Genomic DNA, 24239 nt, shown 5'->3' with positions numbered 1-24239 from the left:
ATAAGAGCAAGCACTAATGCAGACTCTAGGGTGAGTTGACGTGAAAGGCGCTATACAAATGTAATTTGTTGTTGTTGATGTTGAGTACTAAATGACAATCTTAAAAATCTAACTTTACCCTCCCCCCAACCCCCGCTTCCTTTTTTTCAGCCATCTCTTTACAATGCTCCAAGACACCCTCCAAATTGCTACCCTCATGAAGGGCATGGATTCATTCAATCCCACTCCCCTGCTCTATCCCCATAGCCCTGTAAACTTGCCCTCCCCAAATAATTATCTAGTGGAAAGACAACGGATTCATTCAGCTGACTTTGGTTGCCTTTGATTTTTGACTGTGCCTTTTAAGAACTCAGGGAATTCCACTTGTGTACTGCAGTGAGTGAATTTGTAAGTTGTTGTTGTTGCTCACCCCACCATTGGCGGGAGAGCCTTCAGCCACTCTGCCCCCAACCTCTGGAATTCCATCTCCCAATCACCCCGCCTCACCCCATCCTTAGTCTCCGTCAATTCCTGCCTCAAGACCCTCCTCTTCGACCATGCCTTCGGCCACCCCCTTTCCTCTCCCCTCCCTTCTCCCTCCTGACCCCAGCTCGGGTCTGAAATGCTGTACACTGTCCAGTGCCTTGGGACGTCCTCCCCGACATGAAAGGTGCTATACAAATATAATCTTGTTGTTGCAGTACTACTTTGCCTTTAAAACCATGTGTGAACACAAGCCTCTTCTGTGACACTTTATCAAATGGAAATACATATACCATGTAACTGGTATTTATTGTGGCCCATTTCACATTGCTAGATTTGCCCTTGGAAGTCTTTATGCAAAATTAAAGAGGCTGTGAAAAAAAAATGAAATGCTACCTTTAACGGGATAGTCCAGCACAATTCTTAATGACTGCACAAAAATATAGGTCCACGAAGCAAGAGTCAGGTCAGTTCCGTGAACATAAGCAGATGCCAAATTAAATGGTGTTACAGTACATGGTACCTGCTGCATCCCCTTCATCTTCATACAGTGTAATTTCCTCAGAGCATGGAATAGCCAAGCATGACTATCTCTAATTAGCTGGCAGTTAACAATTTTTCCCCAGAAATTGCACATGATTTTAATAACATTCTGAAAAAAATTTGAAAAATGTTTTGTCATCCACTTCATTTTCAGTACAATAAACCTGGAGAAGTTTTGTAGACACATATGGGTTTTAATGTATCTGGGCTTTGTAAGAAAGTAACTCCCAAAAATGTAATTTCCACCATTTATGAACCCTCCAGCAATCGAGAGGACCTTGGTGGCATGTTATATCTCACACGTTTCCAAAACCTGGAGTTTAATGATGGAGATTTATTTTTCCATTCAGTTTCCTTCCATTTAATGGTTCCTTCTTTTCGAATAACATGCCTCATCGATTCTGTGAACTCACTGCAATCTTTAATTGTTCCAACTCGATCAGTATAACTTTTATTCGATTACTGATTAATGCATCATGTAATCCAATTTGTTGTTCAAACGTATTTTCCAATTGTTTACCAGAAGACTTTGTCAGCACAAAGATCAATCTTCTGCTAGCTTTTATATTTTCTTCCACTGTTTCCACAAAAGCTAGAAAGAAATAGAGAAAAGATTTGTGAACAAGATTATTAATCTTCTCTATCTATAGGATTTCTGAAGTAGTCTGTCTCAAAATCATACACAATATTCACAAATATGTGTCCATCCCTTATTGACCAACTATCATCTCTTGCCAACCTGAATTTAATAACCTTCGGAAATTAGGTTAAGCAGGGTACATCTCTCTGGGAGAGAGCACATATTTCATTCCAGACGTGTGAGTTTCCATGTAGGTAACATACATTGAACTCTCAAGTGTGGTTTGGATACTCTTAAGTATGCTGTAGGTGTCAGACACCAGGCTTTCCCCCCAAACAAATCAGCATAGTCTATGGAGAACAGCACAAAGTTAAGAAACCTCATAGCTGTTTGTAGGACATTGCCATGTATTAATTGAATATCGTGTTCACCTACAAAATACAGTCACTACACCTTACAACAATTCATGGGAAGTGATTTGATACATCCTCCTGAAATGAAATGCATTACATTAAATGCAAGTATGATTATTGGTATTTAGAGCAAAAGGGTTAAAATTGGTTATATTCGATAAAAAAAGATTCAGAGATAACCTAATAAAAGATTTCAAAATTTTGAAAGGATTCAAGAGACTAAATGTTGTTTTATTTCCACTGATTGGAAATACTGTACTTTCATTAGAGTGGAGAAGTTGTGGAGATGTTCAAATTTATGATAGCACTGTAAAGCTTATATACCTTTATATATAAAGCTTATATATCTCAGACACATCTCTTTTCAAGGCTAAAGGGTACTATTAGGGGAACAAGCATGGCAGAGGCATAATGAGCTGAATCGCCTCCTTCTGTTCTGAAATTTCTATCATTCTATAAACGAGGACAGAGAAGCTCCCTTTATACCATACAGTTTTTCCCACAAAATACAGTTAATCCACTTTACAGTAAATCCCGTGAAGTGCTTTAAGATGCCTCTACAATGTGATAAAGCACGATATCAAATGCAAGGATTATTGTTATTACTAGAACAACTCCAACCGGTCGATTGTCGCTAGGAAATTCACTACAGTTTAAACAATAACATTTATTTTTTATTTTGAGATGATTGAAATACTTCCGAGCATCTGGCTTCACTTTCAATTGGGCTAAATAATGACAGTTCTATCGATCTCTCCTCTTGTCTTTCTGATCATGTGTGAGAGCACCACCTAGCGGTGATCGACCAGTTGGAGAGCCCTGTACAAGGCTGAATCACTTTAGTACAATCAGCATTGGTGGCTATATACCCAGAATCAACTGAGCCTCAATACAGTTGGTTCACAGTTAAAAAATATATTTGTAATATGATATTTTAGATTTCCAGGCACAGACGGTCTCAATTTCATCTCACCTCCCCCAGGCAGATCATCTCTTCCAGGTATAAACACTTTATATCCACATTGATTTTCCAGAACTTGAGGCAAAAATTCAGTAACAAAGATACTGGTATTGTCCAAAGAACTTGAGCTTTTTGGATAAATAACAAAGGCATCATATATTTTGTCATCTGAAATTGAGAAAAGACAACAAATTATACAATGCAATTACTCAATACAATGTAACATTCTCTTCAAAAAAGAAAATAATAATAATTTGGTCACTCAATCCACGACTGTTTGTGGGACACTGTTGTGCCTCACTTGACAGTATATTCTGTGAAGCGCTTTGAGGTATCTCGTAGACGTGATAAGGCATTATATGAAATGCAAGGATAATTAAAACAGCAGTTGTTTTTAAATAAAATTGACAGAGGCAAATTGAAAATAATATTCTGTACTTAAAAGATCAAACTAGTCCAAAAAAATCTTTGTTTGCTAAGCTTGAAGCTTATATCAAAATTAATGTAATTATGAAGCCTATTGTATATAATAGGAAAATAAAATACACCTACCATTTTCGTGATAGTCTCCAAGATTTATATCACGATACCAAAGAACGATGTCGATCTTGAAAAATGTGTACGTGCATACCGAGATCAATAAAACACTGGCCAACACAGCAAATACAGCTATTATTTCCTTTTGGAAACTGGGAGCTAAAGAGAACAAACAGAAATCAGAAGGAAATGAAATTTCTAACAAACGTGTGCATTTTGTATATTTTCCGTGTTATGACTTCTGTGAAGCCCCATTATAACACGGTAAAGTCCATTAAAGTCCCTGCTAGCATGTTAGCACGGCTCAGTTGGTAACACTCTTGCCTCTGAGCGAGAAGGTTGTGGATTCAAACCCCACATCGGAACTTGGCAACCCATATGATCTATAATGTCATGGGTTGACACGGCACTATAGATTATATAGTTGGCTGACACTCCAAAATAATGCTGAGGGGGCACTACATTATTGGGGGAGTGCCTTCCTTCGGATGAGATGTTATGCCGAGGTCCCATCTGCCTGTTGAGGTGGCTATTAATTGACACTATTCCAAAGAGAAGGGAGTTTCTGTTGGTGTCCTGGCTAACAATCCCCCAGAAAAAAAAGGTCATTCTCTTCATGACTGTTTGTGGGACATTGCTATATGCAAATTGGATGCCTGTATACATTTGCCTGCATATACCCAAACACCACACCTTACATCAAATCCTGTGGAGCGAACCGAAATGTCTTCCCAACTTGAATTATGCTCTATCAAATGTAAAGATTATTATTCTTAATATAAATTGACTGTCATGTTTAGCTTCCAAATACACTATCACTATTTTTAACAGTAAAATCCTGTAAGGAACTTGGAGATGTCCTCCTGAAGTGAAACCCTCTATATCAAGTGCAAGGGTTATTATTAAGTCTATAATTCACCAAATGCTCTTCTAAATTGCCCTTAAAAACAATTTTATTATAAAACCACAGAAGATACTGTAAATAAATGACTTACGTGATTTTATAATTCGAACATTTGCGATTTCAGTCCCCAAACCATTCATGGCGTAGCACACAAGTAACAGATCGTAATATTCCTCTTTAAACTCAGGAAAAAAGACATATGCTTCAAAATAGTTGCCTTGTATTTCATCTTGGTGCTTACTGGAAACACAAGTACAGAAATTCAAAGTGAACTAAACACTGTTGCCAATCGTAAGCAAACATAATGAAAATGTACCATTCCAAACTTTAATAAGAATAAAAATCATACCCATTTCCAAATTGAATCGAGTAATTAAAATAATTTTCAATATATGTGTTATTTACAGCCCAATATACGATTGTCACAGGAGGATCACAATGCCCAGTGAAGGCTATGCAAGATAGGTTCAGATTCGAGCCTGTCAAAAACAAATTCTAGTGTAATCAATACTGTGTGACGTTACAACATTTTTGGAACACCATTTGCTACATATTAGTCATCTAAAAGAAAGTTAAAAGAAAATTACGCTAATTTTAAAACGTACAATCTATTGACTGGATGAAAGTACAACCATGCATGAAAAATCTAAAGATCCACTGAAGCACGTTGGGGTTAAAATTCCAGTAGCTGAATATTACTAGAGTAAAAACCTTTTTTAAAATATTTTTGGACAGGGTCATTAATGAAGATAAGAGAGAGCATTTAATTGAGGAAGAGGAATGGGCAGAGGATGGAGCCCTGTGGTACACCACAGGGGGTGGGGGCGGGAGGAGAAACCGTTTGAAGAGACAAAGTGAAGGCGGTTTGTTAAGTAGGACTCAAACCAGGCTAGTGCAGTCCCACTAAGGTGGATGAAGGAGAAGAGGCGGTGGTTGAGGATAGTGTGGTCGATTGTGTCGAACCACAGTCAACTGTGTCAAACACTCATTAACGTCCTTAGATGTTAAGGAGAATGTTCCTTAATTATCCCCAATGCTAATTAAGGAATAAATATTGTTACGATTACGATACTCCATTTCCCTTTATAAGTTAATGTGAAATACATATTTATTATAGTTAATGTTTTTGATTTGAATTACAGTGCAAAAGAATCAGCTGTGATGGGAGGATGGTAAAGTGAATGTTCTAGAGGGATGAGATCAAATGAGCAAAATAGCCCTTTTCATTTGAACTAATCTTGCGATACATTTAAATAGTTCCTTTCATGACGGAAGGATGTCTTAAAGCTCTTCACATCGCTGGCTGAGCACCCGAGCTGTGTGTGTGTGTGTGTGTGTGTGTGTGTGTGGGGTGGGGGGGGAGAGGGGGAACCAAAGGTGCTAGGGAGGTGCAAGATGACCAAAAGTACGGTCAAAAGAGGTATGTCTTGAGAATGGCTTTGAACATGGGGAGGCAGGGTGCGAGTGAGACCAAGGGATTACGAAATGGGAGTTCCAGAGAGTAGGGGCAGAAGATCTGAAAGCCTGGCTGCTTGGTAGAGTGGATAGGATGGGGGTGGAGGCATGAAGCAGGCCAGTAAGCGGGGTACTGTAACTTTTAAAAAGAATGAACTAGATAATTCTGAAAAAATATTTTTTAATCATAAACATTTCAACACTTAACAGTCAAATAGACACATCCAGTAACGATAAACAGATAGGATGTCTGATGCATATATATCACACTACAAGAAATTGGAATCCAGTAATATGAAGTTATAATCACAGCACCAGATAAGAGAACATTGGAAAACAACTTCAGCCTTTGTTATTTCTTTTTTTAAAAGAGATTTACTTACCAGGCTGTAGTTCAATTGTATTATTGCTTGGTTGTACAATTTTTGGGCGTAAAGCACTTGAACAGCCTATGGAAACAAAAGTACTTCATAACCAAACTATTTTGCTGAGACACATCAGTAAAAAGATATTATTGAATATTGCATTTAACTACAATTCGCTAAACATAAGAAAATAAAACTTTAAATATACACTTTATTCTACAAAAAAATCTCTATGTTCCATGCACATATAACAATAATACTACTTTGCATTTGATAAAGTGCCTTACATATTGTCAAGATATCTCAAAGCACTTAACACGATTTACAGTAAAATGTAGTGATTCTATTTTGAAGGTTAATGTAGAAGACACAAAGTGAGTAACCTTGTGTTTAATCTGGGGGATTGCTGGTCAGGGCATTTCAAACAATACTTTCAATCCACATTGCCATACAGATTGAAGACAAATTTTAAGATCTGCTGTTTGGTTTCAATTATGTTATTGATTACTTATCCTGGCCAACAACAACCCAAATGAAATCTGTCACTCACTTTATGGTCGTTTGTGGGACAGTGAGCAAACTGCCAGCCATGTTCACCACAAATACGGTCGCTATACTTCACAGTAAAATCCTGTGAAGTGCTATCTCGACAATATGATAATCAAATTCAAGGATTATTATCTGCATCAAGTGTCTATGATAGACCACATAATTGCATATCCAACAACAAAAAAGATTAAAACCACAAACACAACATTGTGGTTAACACCAGAGTTATCTGAAACAATGCAAATGCAACATAAACTGATACCTAAGATGGTTCAACTGTACATATAGCTTTCATTGTACTTGCAAACACTGATCAATTGGTGCTGTAAGACACACACACTCTCCTCCAATTTCCTCTCTTGTTTCTTCCCTGTTCCTCCACCCCCTCACTGATTTGACAGCCCAAAGTCGCTTATGAATTGCTGGAGTCCACTGTCAATCAATAGCAATTGGACTCCTCCCATCTCCATCCTGGAGCTGCTCATGGCTGAATGGAGCCGATCGCGACACAGAACGCGCGTGTGAGTAGGCCCAGCAGCGACCAGCGCGCCATTTTCTGGATTAACTGGATTGTTGTTTGAATTAATCACCATATTTAAAACAGGTAAGAATACAAACAAATTTTGCTGGATCCGAGGTTAACCGACATCCGGTTAAAGTGGCTTCCACTGTAGCTCTTTATTCATACATTGAAAACTATTGCTCCCCCCGTCTCTGCCTTCAAAACCCACCTTAAGACCTATCTCGTCGACCTTTCCCTTCCCCTCCTCAGCTCCCCACTCCACAACTCAACTCGGGCTCCCAGTCACTGATGTAAAGTGCTTTTAGACATTCTCCCAACATAAAAGGGCGGGCGAAACCTTGGGCAAGTTTCCTTACTCCACACGCCTAATGATAATCCCTCCAAAACAAAACAATAATAAATTGGTCATTTTCAATTCATGACTGTTTGTGGGATACTGCTGTGCGCAATTGGCTGCCACGTTTCGCCCACAAATATATGGTCAATTCACTTTACAGTCTATTCTGTGAAGCTCTTTGAGATGTCGAGAAAACGTGAAAAGCGCTATATTAAATATAAGGATTATTATTATTATATATTATAAAAGGCATTATAAAAATTTAAATTGTTGGTATGGTACAAATGATAAATAAATGTAAATTGTTATACAATAAAAATGTAAATTGTTATAGTTCATCAGATTTTCAACAGTTATGTTCTTAAGGGTCTGTTACTTTGCATAGACTTTTAGCTGACTATTTACAAATATGTAAGCATAGAACAGCAGAGATCTCAACTTGATAAAAATATGATGGGAATGATGGGGGGATATTTGGTAGGTGTAACTGTACTGTTCTAAAAATTAGTCACATTGCCAAATATAGCAATTGTAAATTTTCAAATGTAATCATATTAAATGAAACAACTCAGCAAAATGAATAGCTTTACGTTTCTATTGCTTTAAAAAATAAACTAATCACAACTGTCTCTCTGTAATAAGATTCAGTCAGATTGAAATGTTAGGAAACATACCAGAATATTTGTAAGGATTTCAGTATATAAGAAGTCTTATGAAAATAATGCAAATACAATATAAAACTGATAAATAATAGCTTTCATTCTGCTTTCAAACATTGATGAACTGGTGCTGTAACACACACCTACACCAATAGGTGGTGCTGAACATCAAAATTTCCAAAATACAATTTATCTGCATATACAGTACAAGAAACACAAGACGCACTCCGCTTGGTTTAGTTAATGCTTCTCTAGCAAAAACACTTCCATGTTCTATGCTTGGAAACTATATAAAGTGTACTATCTATTTTATAAAGAGCATGTTTGTTCTGGTGTCTTCCTTAACAGTTTTCTTTGAAAGTACTTTCCTCACTCCGCGACTTTCCATTCATGAAGTTACCTTAAGCAAAATACATTATCTCAGAAAGTTTTTATACAGATGTTACTACAATGGGTAGGTCTTTCTATATATTTATTTTATAAATATTTATATTTGCTTTATAATAAGCCGAATACCTAGCACCAGTTACTATTTCACATTGACATACTACTTGCATTTCACTAAGAAATTCCACTTAATTCAAGAGAATGCATGCCTTGCCGGTTTTACGTCCAATCGAGATACATTTACCTTTAACCTCCATGTTAATGGTCTTTGCTTTCACGTACTTTGCACCATTATGTAGAAAATGCAATTCACAGACATAGATTCCTGCATCAGATTTCGTCACATTTATTATTATAAGGTCAAAGTGATCTTTAATGTATTTGGATCTATCCAGTATAGGGTTACAAACCTAAAATAAAAATTAAAAATGTTACAGCATCCAAAGAGAATTCAAGCCAAGAGAAGCTCTGAATTTACTGAAATGAGTAAATTCCCACAAATATCTTACACAACAGCAATGTTTGGCCAACAACCAAACCAATTGGCACATCCAAAATGACTGTACAAGGTGAAAGGTTTAAAGACACAATTTGAATTGCCTGTCAATAACCAACCTTTTACTTTGGAACACATAATATAATATAATCATGGGCTTGTACAGCTAATTATCCTGCCAACCATTTATTTTACAAGGGAAAGGTGGCACAAGGTGTTAGCATCACTGGGGTTTGCACTAAAATAGACATGCCCATTGTGAAGCAGACTCCACCTCCAGTGTGTTTTCGCATGTAGGACGAAGCTCTCCTCCCTGCAGTCGCTTCCCATGTTTGCCACAAATCTACCTCACTGCTTGAATATGGACTTTGCTGATGGGTCAGGGGAAGCCTCTCCACTCCATTCCCAGAAGCTTGGATATATGTAGGAGCTAGGTCATTTAGGATGTCTTAAATTAGACCTTACAGAGTAACATAAAATGCTAAATTGGATTGAGAAAAAAAACCTAGAATACTTTCTGATGTGTTGAGGCAGCACAGTTTCAGGGTGATTATTTTTCATAGAAGTTAATCAACAATTGGAATGAATGAGATATTAGGAAGAGGCCAGGGCACTGAACTCATTTAAGAAATAGCTTGAAGCCTTTTATTGGAAGAAGGTAGGGTGACTAGTCTGGAAGAATGGGATCAAATAGACCAAAGGACTGGATCTTCATTTGCACTTCTCATGTGACATGTGAAATGAGATTGTGTGGCCTTGACCCTGTTTCTATATGGCTGGGTTGGGAAAGGGAAAACATCACAGTGGTGCAGTGGAGAAGTGGGCAACTTTCTGATGGTGAGGATGAGACACAAAGTAATTAAAATAATGGTAAAAATAATAATCTTTGCACTTGATATAGCGCCTTATCACGTCTTCGATACTTCTTAAAGCATTTCACAGAAAATACTGTAAAGTGAATTGACTGTATATTTGTGGGCGAAACACAACAGCCAATTGTGCACAGCAGTATCCCACAAACAGTCGTGGATTGAAGTGACCAATTTATTATTATTATTATTTTATACGTATATTTTAGAATCATGCAATAGCAACTTGTGTTGCGGTTTCACTCTTCGTAAAAATAATAAGCTTTATTTGATAAAGATTGCACAGATGTTTTCAGACATGGAATGAAAAAGATTTTGGAAGAGAAGAATTTCAGCACAAGTTGGTTCTTGAGAAGACAAGAAAAGAATTTCAGCAAGTATAAACACTTTGTAAAGTGACTTACTTAATGGCTTTGAACCCGTGCGCAATTTAGGCATCAGGTTCAATCCCCAGTTATCCTTCCTCCCTCACATCCAGTCCCTGACCAGCACCGCTTTCTTCCACCTCCACCACATTCCCGTCTCTGACAATACCTCACCCCAAAAAGCTGCGGAAACCTTTGTCCATGCCTTTGTCACCCCTCAGCTGAACTACTCTAACGCCCTCCTCGCCGGTCTCCCCTACTCCACTATTCACAAAATTCAGCTTATTCAAAACTCCACCTTCCGCATTCTCACCCGCACCAAACTCCGTACCCCAATTACTCCAGTCCTTGCCAAACTCCACTGGCTCCCTGTCACAACAACAAGATTACATTTGTATAGCGCCTTTCACGTCGGGAGGACGTCCCAAAACTCTGAATAGTGTACAGCATTTCAGACCCGAGCTGGGGTCAGGGGGAGAAGGGAGGGGAGGGGAGGGGAAGGGGGGTGGCCGATGGCATGGTCGAAGAGGAGGGTCTTGAGGCGGGACTTGAAGGAGGCTAAGGAGGGGGCGAGGCGGAGTGATTGGGGGATGGAATTCCAGAGGTTGGGGGCAGAGTGGCTGAAGGCTCTCCCGCCAATGGTGGGGTGGGTGGGTCGGGGGACATGGAGCAGGCCAGAGCCGGCTGAGCAGAGGGAGCGGGCGGGTTGATAGGGGGTTAGGTGGTCGCAGAGGTAGGGTGGGGCGAGGCCATGGAGGACTTTGCATGTGAGGACCAGGATCTTAAACTGGATCCTCTAAAGGATAGGGAGCCAATGGAGTCGGGCGAGAGTTGGGGGAGATGGGGTCACGGAGTTTGGTGCGGGAGAGGACACGGGCTGCAGAGTTCTGGATTATCTGCAGCCTGTGGAGGGAGGGGTTGGAAGGCCGACAAGCAGGGCGTTTGCATAGTCGAACCTGGATTCGATGAAGCATGAACAAGAGTTTCAGCAGCCTGAGGGGTGAGGTAGTGGCGGAGTCGGGCGATGTTACAGAGGTGAGGGAAGGCAGAGCGGGTCATGGGTTGGATGCAGAGCAGATCAACTTCAAGATCCTCACTCTAGTATTTAAATGCCTCCATTACTTGGCATCCCCCTATCTCTCTAACCTCCTCTCTCCCCACAGCAGAACCCCTGCCTCCGCTCTACTGGGGCGGGCCTCCTCCGTGTCCTCTGAATCCTCCGCTCCACCATCAGCAGCCGTGCCTTCAGCCACTACGCCCTTAAACTCTGGAACTCCCTCCCTCAACCCCTTCGCCTCGCCTTCTCCTTCCCCATCTTCAGGTCGAGCCTGAAGACCTTCCTTTTCAACCGCGCCTACGGTCACCTTCCCCCTCCCCCTGGCTCGGCCTTGGGCTCCACCACTGTTAAGTGTTCTGAGACGCCACCTGGGGTGGAGGGCGCTATATAAGTGCAAGTTGTTGGTGTTCACAATCCCAGTATGTGTCTTAAAGGTCAGAAATTGTGGCTTTCACCATAATATTAATCAAAAGTGATATATCGACAGCCAATTTGTGCAAAACAATCCTACAAATAGTCATGAAGTGAATGATCATTTTTTTCTGGAAGATTTCTAGCCAAGCCACCAAAAGTAACTAATTTCACCTTTTTAAATAGTGTGATGAGATATTTAACATCCACTTAAACAAGCAAATTGGACCTCAGTTTCATGTCTCAATTCGAGGGATTGCACCTCTGACAAAGGAGCATTCCTCCAACACTGCACTGCAATGTCAGCCTAAATTGTGAGCTCAATGTGGAACCTGAACCCACAGCCTTCTGAACCAGATCTGAGAGTGTAAGCAACTGAGCTATCTATAAAGTGATCAGTGCTGCGCATGAACCTACAGACCTCGTAATAAATAGAATGACCTCAAGAATAACGAGGCTGCTTACGAAAACTGTATCTTTTATGACTAAGTGAATATTCTTTACCTTGTACCACTTTATTTCCAGCACTTCCTCTGGATTTTCATAGTACTCCAAATCAGGGCATCTCATCTGTTTAGAATTACCAAAGTGTGAAGTCACACCATATGCTTTAGTATCCCGGAAGCATGATGTGTCGGCAGATTTAGTAACTGTTAATGAAACAGCTACTTTGATACAATATGTTGAATTCCTGCAAACACATTCAATATCCAATATCAGGCTTGGTTTCTAATACAGTATATGGTTACTGAATAACAATATAATAATAATCCTTGCATTTGATATAGCACTTTTCATGTCTTCTAGACGTCTCAAAGCGCTTCACAGAATATGCTGTAAAGTGAATTGACTGTATATTTGTGGGTGAAACGCGGCAGCCAATTGCGCACAACAGTGTCCCACAGTCGTGGATTGAAAATGACCGATTTATTATTGTTTTGTTTTGGAGGGATTATTATTAGGCATGTGGAGTAAGGAAACTTGCCCAAGGTTTCGCCCTGCCTGGATTAAACCCAGGTGTCTCGCTTGCAAGGCGAGCGCTCTAACCACTGAGCTACAGGAATCCACAACAGTTATGGGTATTAATGCACAAAATATATGAACTGCAAACTGGAAATCCAGGCTGTGTCTTTCCCTAACCGCTAGCATTGTTCTCGTTTGTTGTGGTCAAGGACTAGAACTACAAGAGCTTAGAGTGCAATTCCCACTTTCAGCCTTGAGGTGGTCTAGCTCGCCTCTTCCAGATCACCGTAAGACCATTTATTGGGCTGTTGTAGCAAACTGTTGTATGGAACAGAGGAACATTGCCTGTAGAAGCTAGAAACTTTTTAAAAATAAGCCTTTATGGTGACAACAACAAATTACATTTGTATAGAGCTTTTCACATCGGGAGAACGTCCCAAGGAGCTGGACAGTCAGGGATTTAGATCCGAGCAGGTGTTGGGATCAGGGGTGGTGGAGAACAGGGAGGGTAGGGACAGGAGGGTGGCTGAATGCGCGGTCGAAGAGGAGGGTCTTGAGAGGTGCTTTGAAAGAGCCAAGGAAGGGAGCAAGACAAAGGGACTGTGGGATGGAGATCTAAAAAGTGGGAACAGAGAAGCTGAAGGCCGGGCCACCAATGGTGGGGCGAATCGGGCGGGGGACATGGAACAGGCCAGAACCTGCTGAGCGGAAGAAGCGGCCAGGTTGATATGGGGTTAGCAGGTCACAGAGGTAGGAAGGAGCAAGGCCATGGTCCTCTCTGAGTCATCTGTGAGAGTGGGGGTCGTGGTGGGAGAGAATTAACCAGCCCGGGGACAAGATGCCAAGGTGGAGACCTCCAGAGTAACACTGTATGGATGGTGGCGCACGTGGGACAAATTTGAAAATCCACTGAGTTAATGTAGGAGACATATTTTGAAGTTACAGTTACTTGGGATGTTGTGGGTTAAGGAGTAATGGCTTTGAAGAAAATGTATGTTTAAGCAAGGAAAGAGAAAGGAAAAGCAAGGAGCCAGAAAACTTAACTTACCTCAAAACGCAGTAATAGATACTAGTGTCTTCAAGTAATACTGGTAGAAACCAGAGAAATTCATTTTTCATATGTATTCTCTGTTTCTCTTCTGTTTTGATAATTTCAGCAGTTTTGTTGTTGTACCACATGAAACTGTAGTTGTATTTTACATTTATGGATTCATTCCATTCTATATAGAGGTTCATAGGGCAATGCAACAAAACTCCTTCTCGTTCCAGAACAAAGGAGCGTTCAAAATAAATTCCCTTGTCTATACAGAGCTCTAAAAGTAGAGAAATAGTTTTTAAATAGTCAGAAGCATTAACAATGGAAAGTTATAGTTATATTTCTTTCTAAATTATAAAATATAATATGGCCTAAAATTTCACCTCGTCTTATTCTGCATTTTCTCTGAATATTTAAGATCATACAGAGAAAAAAANTAATTTCAGGTTTCATTTAGGAGCTGTTTTTTTCCAGAGTTGGCTACCAATTATTTTGATTATTAAATTCCTAGATGGTATACTTCCAATCAATTTTTGTATTAATTTGAAGCGTTTGATTCGTATCAAGGTATATTGAAGCTTAACTGCAGAATTCAAGTGTCAAACGCTGAATAGTGGAGTTAGTGATGACGAACCTATAAACTCATTTCAACATTCAATTGAGAATGAACTAATTTTAACCATTCAATTTGTAAGGCAAGGTCAAACCACTGAAATTACTACCCTAGTTATTCATATGTGGTGGTTAGATCTTAATCAGATTTCTTACAGAGGTGAATTCCATTATTTTGTAAGATTATTGCATTTGAGCTGGCCATACCACATGTTGCACTCTTATCCTTTTTCTTGTTGAGCGAAAGCTGCGCTACATCAACACATATTTTGGGCTGCATTTTAAGAAGTAAATAGCAAGAGGTTTTAGTAGATTTCTAAACATGCAAAACTAATTCCACATGATTTTATTTTTAATTATAAACTTTCCAAAGTGTTACACTGGAAATTAACATTTCTAATACACCTACATAGACAATTACTGCAGGATGCTAACCACCTACACACCCTCCTTCAGAGGATAGGGGAAATATCAGACTAAGAAACAATGCTTGATTGTTCGAGGCTGCAAACTCTGTCCCTTCTTTCATACTTTACCATTAGTCCACATGTCTGCAGTGTCATTCATTGGTTGCAATAAGGCTGAAGTCATAACCAAGTGTATGAAGAGCAAGATAAGAAGTGCAGCAGTCATCTTCCTGCAATTTCAGATCGAAAAGGAAAAATAACCTTTCTATAAAAAGACTACATCATTACAGTTATCAGTTATCATTGTGAGCATATTGATAGAGGGCCCACATTAAATTACAACAACAAAACAAAATTACATTTGTATAGCGCCTTTCACGTCGGGAGGAAGCCCCAAGGCGCTGGACAGTCAGAGTTTCGGACACTAGTTGGGAGTCAGGATTGGAGAGGCTGGAGGGCAGGGGGGAAAGCAGGGTGATCAAAAGCACGGTGGAAGAGGAGGCTCTTGAGATGGGTTTTGAAGGAGGCAAAGGAGGGGGCGAGTAGGAGGGACTGCGGGATGGAGTTCCAGAGGGTGGGGGCAGAGTGGCAGAAGGCCTGGCCGTCAATTATTATAATGAGCTCCAGTGACTGAATTGTGGCCGATGTTCAAACAGATTAGTGAATTTATCTGAAAAGGAAATAGGGTTAACCTATCAATTTTCGTCCAATTTGTATCCTTATAGCAAAATAGTACAATGACTCAAGGTAGATAGGATACAGGAGTTTTTCTACAACAACTTCAACAACTTGCATTTATATAGCGCCCTTCACATGAGGTAACACCTCAGAGCATTTGTTGCTAGTCATGTTATTCTGGAATCTGAAGGCCCCCGACATTCATCCTTTCATAAACCTGTCAAAAACAGGTAGTGTCCTGTCTGTGAATGAAACTTGTTATATAACTATAAAAATGTTATACTAAATTATTCTGTGGGAAATTCATTTTGCGCAGTAGTGAACTGTAACAATCTAGGTTTTTATTAAAATGAATTGTTACAGTTCACGACTGGAAAATGAATTTCCCGCAGAATAATTTTGGATAACATTTCTACAGTAGTTAAAACATTTCCAATCACAAAATCAATCAACCATTATGCAACATTTCAATGCACAGATATGCAAAACAGATCTTGATTGACAGAAAACGGATGTAATTTTCATTGCATGTACCCTATTATCATTAATTCATCTTCTGGTTAGCTATATGTGAAGTATCTTTCACTGCGGCATTTAAACACTACTGTGATCTCAGTGATCAAGCACATCTTCAAAGTTCAAATGGTCAGACCTGCAGTATTTCTAAACACATTTCATTCCTTAATTATCACCAGCAATAGGATAGACCTTTTGTACCAAGTGAGCCAAATTAAAATTCATAGCAGCAGGAAGTGAGCATAATGGTTAAAAAAAGTCTGATATCTTATTCAATAGATCTAGTGAGTTCCTTGGCCCTCCTGGTAGAACTCCTCTGGAAGGATAGCTATGGGGTCAAACTACATACCAGGACTCAAGCTTATACTCTCGGCTGGTAATTAATCAAGTGCAGTAGTGGGATAGCACTGTATTGTCCGAGACGTTAAGCGGAAATCCATGCTGCCTGTTTTATGTGGACATTAAAGATTCCATGACATAATTTGAAAGTAGAAGGGAGCTTCTCCGGCGGTTGTGACGAAATATCCGCCAGATAAAAAAATGGTCTCTTACCTCATGGCAGTGCACATAGCTGTTGCATCTGCTTACAAAAACAGTCACTTTCATAATGGATTATCATAAAGTATTTTGAAAGGTTTCAACATGATAACGCACAATAAAAAAATCTGATTGCCAACCTAATCCTTCTCGAAATGAGCAACTTTACAGAGGTGGAATCTTACAGCTGTGGAAATCAGATATAGGCGTGACAAACAAATGAAGATTTTAACGCTATCTTCATACAAAATTAGTCACAAATTAAGTAACCATAAAGCTCAAACGCTTACTTTTATTTGATTTTTCTATTCAAAGTGCACTTTTGATAGTGATGGAGGAGAGATAAAATCCCAATTAATTTTAGGAAGGACAAACAAAAGTGGAATATTTAAGATGTTTTATGAGAAATGTGATGTGTAATTTAATCGCTTATTACATTTTACCCCAACCACGCACAACGCATATCTCAATATCTGTTTTTCAGGAATTGCTTCATCATGGCAAGAGATTCAACTCTTTGGAATGAAATACTGTAATTCACTCAGTTAATACATCCCCCTTTTTAATTTGTAGAATCCAAAATTCAAACCAGATGAGCTTTAAGCATTTTCAATTTCTTCCTAAAAGAAAAATGAAATCTGAATATTTGGTTTCGTAAAATAGAAAGCGACACTTTAACTTACAGGAGTTGGATCTAATATAAGTTAAACAGATGGGATATGTATCCTCTTTTGGACGGATATCCTCTTTCTTCTGGCTATGGTCCAAGTCAACAGAGTTTGGGCAGGAATCCAGTATCTGATAAGGATATAAACAAAGAAGAAGAAAAAAATAATTTTAGCATAATTGCAAAAAATCTAATAATCTCAACAGTGATTATGGCGTTGGGGAAAGGAGAAAGCTTGTGTAATAATAATAATCCTTGCATTTGATATAGCACTTTTCATGTCTTCCAGATGTCACTCGCAGTGATTGAAACACTGCTATTGCAGAATTGGAACAAGTGCTGGAGGAGAAGCACTTCATTGTTGGAGGTGCATCCATCCATGTTAGAATATTAATAACAATCCTTGCATTTGATATAGCGCCTTTCATGTTTTTGAGATGTCTCAAAGCCCTTTACAGAATATACTGTAAAGTGAATTGACTGTATATTTATGGGCGAAACGTTGCAGACAATTGCGCACAGCAGTGTCCCACTTGGATTGAGTGACCAAATTATTATATTTTTTAAGGATTATTATCCCCGGAAAAGCGATCTGCCAATCAACTAACAACTGGGTTTCTACTTACTGCTAGGTAAACAGAGGCATGTGGAGTAAGGAAACTTGGCCAACATTTCACCCTGCCGGGAATAGAACCCAGGTCTCTTGCTTGTGAAGCGAGTGCTCTAACTACTAAGCTACAGAACTAAATATCTGGAATGTTAACAGTATCAGGTCTTTCAGTTGGAGAAGTACCAAGGCACTCACTTTTGATTTTAATGCTTTGTACCGTGACAGGTCCATATAATGAAGGATAATTGGAAACATTGATTTTAAACAATAGGAAATAATTAAAACAATTAAAAATAGGAACTATCCTCCAAGTCCATGTGTGCAATTACAGACCATGTAATGTATGAGTTAGGAAAGAATAGAATACAATTTTATGATGACAACTGTAAAAACTGAATTAATTGCCCACCTTCTATCAACACTTAAAATACAGTATCATTTTTCAAATAAAGATCAGACTATCCTGCTCTTCAGTATTATTTAGTGGCAACCAAATAAGAGTATTTGCCCTCTTCCCCTTGCCCCTAAAAAGTTCTCTACTCTAGAGGTTTCACTCGATCCTGTAGCAAAGCACATCTTGTACCCAATTGGTTTAATCCGAAAAGAAGAAATATTTTCTTTAATATGAAGAGAAAAATTGAAAACTGGTTCAAAATCTTTACACAGTCACAAAGTTGTGTGCGCTGCTTCAATACAATATTTTGGCTCCCTTAAAAGGATATTGTCTCTTTAAGGTTATGTTTTTACCTTTCTCTTATGTTTGTGTTCTGTGGAATTCTGTAAATATTGAAGAACAGCACTGTAACCACCTACGATTTTACTACTACTACTACTACTGTAAAAGGTATCATTAATAGCCCTAAATGTAAAAAATAAAATAAGTAACCAATTAGAATTACATTTCCTGGTTGTATTAGTGCATTACAGATTTATGGGACTAAGTGCACAAATTTGTGGAAATAAATGTACAAATTAATTGTTTTACGAAGACTGTTTTACTAAGATTCTACAATCTGTCATACAATCTAAATGTAAAATTATTCTACATTTTCATTCTGTTGTGCACCCTTTCTCCCTCAATTCTGGTTTCACCTTCCTTGCCAGCTACTATTCATAGAATCATAGAATTATACAGAACTCTCTCCTCGCCGGCCTTCCCGCCACCTCCCTCCACAAGCTGCAGGTCATTCAGAACTCTGCAGCTCGTGTACTGTCCCGCACCAGACTTCGGACCACATCACTCCCACCCTCGCTCGCCTCCACTGGCTCCCCATCCCCCAGAGGATCGATTCAAGATCCTCATCCTCACCTACAAGGCCATCTGTATAATTCTATGATTCTATGAATAGTAGCTGGCAAGGAAGGTGAAACCAGAATTGAGGGAGAAAGGGTGCACAACAGAATGAAAATGTAGAATAATTTTACATTTAGATTGTATGACAGATTGTAGAATCTTAGTAAAACAGTCTTCGTAAAACAATTAATTTGTACATTTATTTCCACAAATTTGTGCACTTAGTCCCATAAATCTGTAATGCACTAATACAACCAGGAAATGTAATTCTAATTGGTTACTTATTTTATTTTTTACATTTAGGGCTATTAATGATACCTTTTACAGTAGTAGTAGTAGTAGTAAAATCGTAGGTGGTTACAGTGCTGTTCTTCAATATTTACAGAATTCCACAGAACACAAACATAAGAGAAAGGTAAAAACATAACCTTAAAGAGACAATATCCTTTTAAGGGAGCCAAAATATTGTATTGAAGCAGCGCACACAACTTTGTGACTGTGTAAAGATTTTGAACCAGTTTTCAATTTTTCTCTTCATATTAAAGAAAATATTTCTTCTTTTCGGATTAAACCAATTGGGTACAAGATGTGCTTTGCTACAGGATCGAGTGAAACCTCTAGAGTAGAGAACTTTTTAGGGCAAGGGGAAGAGGGCAAATACTCTTATTTGGTTGCCACTAAATAATACTGAAGAGCAGGATAGTCTGATCTTTATTTGAAAAATGATACTGTATTTTAAGTGTTGATAGAAGGTGGGCAATTAATTCAGTTTTTACAGTTGTCATCATAAAATTGTATTCTATTCTTTCCTAACTCATACATTACATGGTCTGTAATTGCACACATGGACTTGGAGGATAGTTCCTATTTTTAATTGTTTTAATTATTTCCTATTGTTTAAAATCAATGTTTCCAATTATCCTTCATTATATGGACCTGTCACGGTACAAAGCATTAAAATCAAAAGTGAGTGCCTTGGTACTTCTCCAACTGAAAGACCTGATACTGTTAACATTCCAGATATTTAGTTCTGTAGCTTAGTAGTTAGAGCACTCGCTTCACAAGCAAGAGACCTGGGTTCTATTCCCGGCAGGGTGAAATGTTGGCCAAGTTTCCTTACTCCACATGCCTCTGTTTACCTAGCAGTAAGTAGAAACCCAGTTGTTAGTTGATTGGCAGATCGCTTTTCCGGGGATAATAATCCTTAAAAAATATAATAATTTGGTCACTCAATCCAAGTGGGACACTGCTGTGCGCAATTGTCTGCAACGTTTCGCCCATAAATATACAGTCAATTCACTTTACAGTATATTCTGTAAAGGGCTTTGAGACATCTCAAAAACATGAAAGGCGCTATATCAAATGCAAGGATTGTTATTAATATTCTAACATGGATGGATGCACCTCCAACAATGAAGTGCTTCTCCTCCAGCACTTGTTCCAATTCTGCAATAGCAGTGTTTCAATCACTGCGAGTGACATCTGAAGACATGAAAAGTGCTATATCAAATGCAAGGATTATTATTATTACACAAGCTTTCTCCTTTCCCCAACGCCATAATCACTGTTGAGATTATTAGATTTTTTGCAATTATGCTAAAATTATTTTTTTCTTCTTCTTTGTTTATATCCTTATCAGATACTGGATTCCTGCCCAAACTCTGTTGACTTGGACCATAGCCAGAAGAAAGAGGATATCCGTCCAAAAGAGGATACATATCCCATCTGTTTAACTTATATTAGATCCAACTCCTGTAAGTTAAAGTGTCGCTTTCTATTTTACGAAACCAAATATTCAGATTTCATTTTTCTTTTAGGAAGAAATTGAAAATGCTTAAAGCTCATCTGGTTTGAATTTTGGATTCTACAAATTAAAAAGGGGGATGTATTAACTGAGTGAATTACAGTATTTCATTCCAAAGAGTTGAATCTCTTGCCATGATGAAGCAATTCCTGAAAAACAGATATTGAGATATGCGTTGTGCGTGGTTGGGGTAAAATGTAATAAGCGATTAAATTACACATCACATTTCTCATAAAACATCTTAAATATTCCACTTTTGTTTGTCCTTCCTAAAATTAATTGGGATTTTATCTCTCCTCCATCACTATCAAAAGTGCACTTTGAATAGAAAAATCAAATAAAAGTAAGCGTTTGAGCTTTATGGTTACTTAATTTGTGACTAATTTTGTATGAAGATAGCGTTAAAATCTTCATTTGTTTGTCACGCCTATATCTGATTTCCACAGCTGTAAGATTCCACCTCTGTAAAGTTGCTCATTTCGAGAAGGATTAGGTTGGCAATCAGATTTTTTTATTGTGCGTTATCATGTTGAAACCTTTCAAAATACTTTATGATAATCCATTATGAAAGTGACTGTTTTTGTAAGCAGATGCAACAGCTATTAGCACTGCCATGAGGTAAGAGACCATTTTTTTATCTGGCGGATATTTCGTCACAACCGCCGGAGAAGCTCCCTTCTACTTTCAAATTATGTCATGGAATCTTTAATGTCCACATAAAACAGGCAGCATGGATTTCCGCTTAACGTCTCGGACAATACAGTGCTATCCCACTACTGCACTTGATTAATTACCAGCCGAGAGTATAAGCTTGAGTCCTGGTATGTAGTTTGACCCCATAGCTATCCTTCCAGAGGAGTTCTACCAGGAGGGCCAAGGAACTCACTAGATCTATTGAATAAGATATCAGACTTTTTTTAACCATTATGCTCACTTCCTGCTGCTATGAATTTTAATTTGGCTCACTTGGTACAAAAGGTCTATCCTATTGCTGGTGATAATTAAGGAATGAAATGTGTTTAGAAATACTGCAGGTCTGACCATTTGAACTTTGAAGATGTGCTTGATCACTGAGATCACAGTAGTGTTTAAATGCCGCAGTGAAAGATACTTCACATATAGCTAACCAGAAGATGAATTAATGATAATAGGGTACATGCAATGAAAATTACATCCGTTTTCTGTCAATCAAGATCTGTTTTGCATATCTGTGCATTGAAATGTTGCATAATGGTTGATTGATTTTGTGATTGGAAATGTTTTAACTACTGTAGAAATGTTATCCAAAATTATTCTGCGGGAAATTCATTTTCCAGTCGTGAACTGTAACAATTCATTTTAATAAAAACCTAGATTGTTACAGTTCACTACTGCGCAAAATGAATTTCCCACAGAATAATTTAGTATAACATTTTTATAGTTATATAACAAGTTTCATTCACAGACAGGACACTACCTGTTTTTGACAGGTTTATGAAAGGATGAATGTCGGGGGCCTTCAGATTCCAGAATAACATGACTAGCAACAAATGCTCTGAGGTGTTACCTCATGTGAAGGGCGCTATATAAATGCAAGTTGTTGAAGTTGTTGTAGAAAAACTCCTGTATCCTATCTACCTTGAGTCATTGTACTATTTTGCTATAAGGATACAAATTGGACGAAAATTGATAGGTTAACCCTATTTCCTTTTCAGATAAATTCACTAATCTGTTTGAACATCGGCCACAATTCAGTCACTGGAGCTCATTATAATAATTGACGGCCAGGCCTTCTGCCACTCTGCCCCCACCCTCTGGAACTCCATCCCGCAGTCCCTCCTACTCGCCCCCTCCTTTGCCTCCTTCAAAACCCATCTCAAGAGCCTCCTCTTCCACCGTGCTTTTGATCACCCTGCTTTCCCCCCCTACCCTCCAGCCTCTCCAATCCTGACTCCCAACTAGGGTCCGAAACTCTGACTGTCCAGCGCCTTGGGGCTTCCTCCCGACGTGAAAGGCGCTATACAAATGTAATTTTGTTTTGTTGTTGTAATTTAATGTGGGCCCTCTATCAATATGCTCACAATGATAACTGATAACTGTAATGATGTAGTCTTTTTATAGAAAGGTTATTTTTCCTTTTCGATCTGAAATTGCAGGAAGATGACTGCTGCACTTCTTATCTTGCTCTTCATACACTTGGTTATGACTTCAGCCTTATTGCAACCAATGAATGACACTGCAGACATGTGGACTAATGGTAAAGTATGAAAGAAGGGACAGAGTTTGCAGCCTCGAACAATCAAGCATTGTTTCTTAGTCTGATATTTCCCCTATCCTCTGAAGGAGGGTGTGTAGGTGGTTAGCATCCTGCAGTAATTGTCTATGTAGGTGTATTAGAAATGTTAATTTCCAGTGTAACACTTTGGAAAGTTTATAATTAAAAATAAAATCATGTGGAATTAGTTTTGCATGTTTAGAAATCTACTAAAACCTCTTGCTATTTACTTCTTAAAATGCAGCCCAAAATATGTGTTGATGTAGCGCAGCTTTCGCTCAACAAGAAAAAGGATAAGAGTGCAACATGTGGTATGGCCAGCTCAAATGCAATAATCTTACAAAATAATGGAATTCACCTCTGTAAGAAATCTGATTAAGATCTAACCACCACATATGAATAACTAGGGTAGTAATTTCAGTGGTTTGACCTTGCCTTACAAATTGAATGGTTAAAATTAGTTCATTCTCAATTGAATGTTGAAATGAGTTTATAGGTTCGTCATCACTAACTCCACTATTCAGCGTTTGACACTTGAATTCTGCAGTTAAGCTTCAATATACCTTGATACGAATCAAACGCTTCAAATTAATACAAAAATTGATTGGAAGTATACCATCTAGGAATTTAATAATCAAAATAATTGGTAGCCAACTCTGGAAAAAAACAGCTCCTAAATGAAACCTGAAATTATTTTTTTTCTCTGTATGATCTTAAATATTCAGAGAAAATGCAGAATAAGACGAGGTGAAATTTTAGGCCATATTATATTTTTAATTTAGAAAGAAATATAACTATAACTTTCCATTGTTAATGCTTCTGACTATTTAAAAACTATTTCTCTACTTTTAGAGCTCTGTATAGACAAGGGAATTTATTTTGAACGCTCCTTTGTTCTGGAACGAGAAGGAGTTTTGTTGCATTGCCCTATGAACCTCTATATAGAATGGAATGAATCCATAAATGTAAAATACAACTACAGTTTCAT

The 24239-nt window shown here is 38.4% G+C and overlaps 1 protein-coding gene and 1 long non-coding RNA gene across 2 annotated transcripts; one reads left to right on the top strand and one right to left on the bottom strand.

Annotated features, from left to right (window-relative positions):
* Positions 1–639: 639 nt before the first annotated feature.
* LOC103172493 (interleukin-1 receptor type 1) lies at positions 640–17438 on the bottom strand. Its single transcript, XM_007885245.2, is given in 12 exon segments — positions 640–1415; positions 1418–1597; positions 2972–3127; positions 3512–3655; positions 4492–4640; positions 4750–4879; positions 6239–6304; positions 8920–9085; positions 12378–12564; positions 13885–14149; positions 15021–15121; positions 17306–17438. Coding segments are annotated over 11 exon segments (1701 nt in total). The 5' UTR covers positions 15118–15121; positions 17306–17438; the 3' UTR covers positions 640–1254.
* A 3378-nt stretch (positions 17439–20816) lies between these two features.
* LOC121848904 lies at positions 20817–24225 on the top strand. The gene is made up of 3 exons (XR_006085034.1): positions 20817–20947; positions 23133–23233; positions 24104–24225. It is a non-coding gene; the product is annotated as an uncharacterized LOC121848904 (long non-coding RNA).
* The last annotated feature ends 14 nt before the right edge of the window (positions 24226–24239 follow it).

Source organism: Callorhinchus milii, unplaced genomic scaffold (genome assembly GCF_018977255.1).
Source record: "Callorhinchus milii isolate IMCB2004 unplaced genomic scaffold, IMCB_Cmil_1.0 Scaffold4, whole genome shotgun sequence".
Lineage (NCBI taxonomy): Eukaryota > Metazoa > Chordata > Chondrichthyes > Chimaeriformes > Callorhinchidae > Callorhinchus > Callorhinchus milii.
Note: the sequence above shows the minus strand (reverse complement) of the source record. Positions and strands in the feature narration are given on the sequence as shown.